General features: G+C 33.7%; 1 protein-coding gene across 1 annotated transcript; it reads left to right on the forward strand.

Moving 5' to 3' along the window:
• Positions 1-405: 405 nt before the first annotated feature.
• Positions 406-2665, forward strand: LOC134273418 (uncharacterized; the record flags this gene model as incomplete). Its single annotated transcript, XM_062755611.1, has 4 exons — positions 406-588; positions 735-843; positions 941-1077; positions 2553-2665. Coding segments are annotated over 4 exons (542 nt in total), but the record flags the coding sequence as incomplete, so codon positions are not given.
• Between the last annotated feature and the right edge of the window lie 1872 nt (positions 2666-4537).

Below are 4537 nucleotides of genomic sequence, written 5' to 3' on the forward strand. Positions count from 1 at the left end.
CATGCTAACCGCTTTTCAGTACTTTCAGTACTTTGATTTTTCTTATGATTATGGTTTATTATGAGTTTGTTTAATGGTTTGAAAACTTCCAGAAATTAACCTGACTATGGCCTCTTTCTAACCAGACAATATCAATTTTACAAACATCAAATATCTTTACAGGGTTACGTGTATTGTATCCATCTTTTAAAACAGTCTATTTTCTTTCATTTGCAATGGAGAAGATAATAACATTGAAAACATAAAACAAGTTGGAAATATATATTCCGGGGGTGGGTGTACTAGTAGTAAAAGCAATTTGGGTGTACAATATGGCATCGTCTTAAAATGGAAATAATTAATTCAGAAATTGATATCTTATTAAGACATGTTCCACAAATTAACTTTGCAATCTCTCTTTTATAGTTATAAGATGTCAAAAGCCATATTTTGGTAGACACTTAAACTTAACAGATTATAAAGAAGAATACTCTTATGAAGAGGAAATATACTTCCGGTGTGAGGGTGGTTTTCGGCTGCGTGGAATTGTCAGTGCCATTTGCGGCAATAATAATAGGTTTAATATTACAGAGATTCCATTCTGTGAAGGTATACCATTTTTAAAATATTTATACACATTTTCTTTTATTCGATTTATATCCTTCCAATATTTGTGTAGAAATATTTTTAGATGTAATTTTAGTGGTAATTTTCATAGCAGTTTTAATTCTTTGCGCCTTTTTCACTCGATAAAGATGCTGCAATATCCAACCATTTTACCGTCTCCAGCCTTACACTAGGAGCATCTGTAGGAGGTGGAATTGCTTTAATGCTCATATTATTTGGATTGTTTGTGTGCATTAGGTAAATTAATCACACATCGTGTTTGCAACTTATTTTGGAGCGTGAGAAATGACATATGTTTTCTTTTTATTTCAACGGTTTGCTGCTGTCTTTGCAGGAAAAAGTATCTTGGAAAAGAGTCTAATTATGAGAAGTCGAAGATTAATGTAACGGAGCAGCATCTGTACACGGACATTATTCATAACAGACAGACTGACGTGCAGGATAGGGAGCCAACTTACAACTATATCAATGGCAAGTGTTTATTTTCTTATAGCATCCATTAATCTTTGCAATGAAGATAAAAGATGAAATTATCAAGGTCTCTAGTTACTTAAAAAAGTTATGACGCAATTTCTTTTCTTTTCAGACGTGGGAGTTGTAGGTCCTTAACAAAACCGAAGAAAATAAACAGAAGAAGAGATCCAAAAAAGTTTACATTTCACTCCAATTCCATGTATGGACTTCTGGTTTAAAGAAACCACAATGTTAGACTCTTTTTAAAAAATATATATATTGTAAATTATGCACATATCGTATGCTTCGTTTAAAACAATATTTATTTTAAACAAATATTCACAATTTTGTGGTAAGCAAGCTCATTTACATCCACAAATGCTAGCACATTTTTATTCAGATAGTTTACATGCACTTTAAGTTTTATGCTTTGAAATGACAAGATTAATTGATTGATTGGTTGCATATTGTTTAACGTTCCTATCGAGAATTTTTCACTCATATGGAGACAGCACCACTTGCCGATGGAGAGCTGCAAATTTTGTCCTATACTGGGCACTTATGGCTATTGAGCAGAGCGGTATCTTTTTCGTGTTAGCACCTACTGCAACACCATCTTCGCAACAGTTAAGTCATCTTCGATAGCCAAGGGTTTTCGGTCCACTCCGCTCCCCATAAAACCCTTGGTTAGCGAAGATGCTGAAACACGGGACCTCGGTTTATACGGTCTCATCCAAATGAACGATCTCCACGTCCCACAGTGTGATTCGAACCCGGAATATAAGGATAAACTCTTTATGACCCATGAGATGAGCTAACCCCATCCCTTTTAGTCAAGAATACTTGCACGTTTTATTTCAAACTGTAAAAATAAATTGGGCAGAGCCGATAAAAATTTGAAAAGTTTGTGACAAAAAAGACAACGGTGAGCCTAAGCTTAGGTGAGTTAAAAGTTCTCTACACATATAGAAGATAAGAAGAATTTTAAATATTTTTCCTATATATACCAATGTAAAACTTTGATTGCCCATTGTGGCCCCACCCTACACCGGGGGTCATTTTTAAAATAAATTTGAATCTACACTACCTGAGCATACTTCCACATTAGTTTCATCTTTTCCAACTCAGCGGTTCTTGAGGAGATCTTTAAAACATGCCACCAAATTTTCACTTAATTTCTTAGTTATCTCCCCTTGAAAAGGGACTGGCTCTTCATTTGAACAAACTTGAATCTCCTTCACCTAAGGATTCTTGTGGCAAGTTTGGTTAAAATTGGCCCAGTGGTCTGAAGAAGTCAAAAATGTGAAAAGTTTACAGACAGACAGACTACAGACAAATTGTGGTCAGTAAAGTTCACTTGAGCTTTCAGCTCAGGTGAGCTTATGGTGCAGGATTTTAGAAATAAATGTCAAGACCAAAATCTGTCAAAAGCTCAGGATCGAACCTCCATAACAAGTTATACCAAACATTTATAATACCCTTTCTATAACCAGAAATCTCTGATGAGACTGTAGCTCTGCTGGTCTGTACGTATAACAAAGGAAAAGTAGCACATGGATTTGATACTTTGCAACAGGCAGCAAAAACTAGAATTCGTGTACCCTAGTGTATTCTATTTGCATATGTTTCCCTTGTATAATACTATTTGAACAAGGCGGTTTTACATCTCCGTAAAACACGTTCGTCATGTGACCATAAATTGATTGTTTAGTCATTAGCGATTTCATCATGACGTCATATTCGATTGACTTTATCTTCACATTCAATTAATATCGTTGGGTTTTGAAAAAAAAACTTTATGGATTTCAATCTTTGCTTAAGTACCTTACTATTTGTAATAAATCAGTCACAAATGTAAATATAAGTAATAAGGTATAATTTTTTGAATTTTATTGGGATGTAAAACGGGTTGGCACATGATAAAATCTTTCATAAAGCCCTTCGGGCTTTCTGGGATTTGATCACGTGACCAACCCGTTTTACATCCCAATAAAACAAACATTGATGTCTTATTTCTTAATTGAAATCACCCTAAACCTCTAGGAGGAGTAGCGTTTAAAGGAATTTCACAGAAATTTCTATTTTTGTACCATGGCAAGACCGTTCATCGAAATCAAAAACCGATGCATTAAATTACTAGTATGTGTTAGTGTAGTCTACTTGTGTTCCAAGTGATGTTGAAATCAAACTAAACGAAAAGTAGCGTTTTAAAGGAAATTCACAGAATTTCTATTTTTTGTAACCATGACAACACCGTTGATCGAAATCGAAATCAAAAAGCGATGCATCGAATTATGTATCTTTGTGTAATCTACTTGTGTTGCAAGTTATATTGAAATCAGACTAAAACTGTAGAAGGAGTAGCATTTTAAAGGAATTTCACAGAAATTTCTATTTTTAGTAACCATGACAACACCGTTGATCGAAATCAAAAACCGATACACAAAATTGTGTATCTTTGTGTAATCTACTTGTTTGCATAGTTATATTGAAATCAGACCAAAACTTTAGGAGAAGTAACATTTTGAAAAGTTGTTTACAGACAGACAGCTAGACAGACGGACAGACAGACAGCTAGACAGACGGATGGACGACGGACACCTTATTATCGCATAACCACTTCTGGTCACTGACCAGTAGAGGTAATGAACAATTTTCACTATTGACATACACTTATGTTTGAAAGAATTTTGTCTTACGTTTAAAAAGATATTTCAACCTAAAAAGATGATTTGTTTAGAACATAATATACATACATAATATACATAATAAACATAATACACATATAGTAATAGGTTCATATATCACCAATAAGTTATATATAACTAACACAAAATTGAATGGAATTTAGGAAAATATGAAAAAAAAATTACATAAGAGTGAAGAGAGAAAAAGAAAAATAACAACAATTGAATACCGGTTTATGTGGAGATGAGAGAAAAAAAATCGAAAAATGAGAATTAAGCAATTCATAAAGAACTGGAATAATTATTTTATAGTTTCTGAATCACTTCATTTATGAAACCTTTTGGTTTGTGATATATATTTATGCACACAATCAAACAATTTCATATTTTTTTTGCATAACAAATATTACTATCACCAAATGTCACGACAGCCGTCGTGTTCTGTCCAGTCAGATATAACAAGATTTTTTTTTCTATTTACAATTTTTTATCTATAAATAAAATCAATAAATACCAATATTCACAATATATTTACACAGCCATTATTTACAATAAATAGAACTTAAAGTCTCTTATAATCCTCAATATCGTTGGCTCCGAACCACGTCTACACAGACACGCCCCGTTTCACGACGGACTCCCGCCAACTGGCTCCCAGTGGGTATCCCGGTCTGATTAAGGTGGTCACCAACACGCACACACGGCTAGATTATTGGATTACATCAGGAACCTTTGAATTAAATAACATTTTTAAGTCACAAGCTACGTATACAAAAGAAAAACTCAAGTCA

This window comes from Saccostrea cucullata, unplaced genomic scaffold (genome assembly GCF_032062105.1).
Source record: "Saccostrea cucullata isolate Sc308-1 unplaced genomic scaffold, CSIRO_AGI_Scuc_v1 ctg8292, whole genome shotgun sequence".
NCBI lineage: Eukaryota > Metazoa > Mollusca > Bivalvia > Ostreida > Ostreidae > Saccostrea > Saccostrea cuccullata.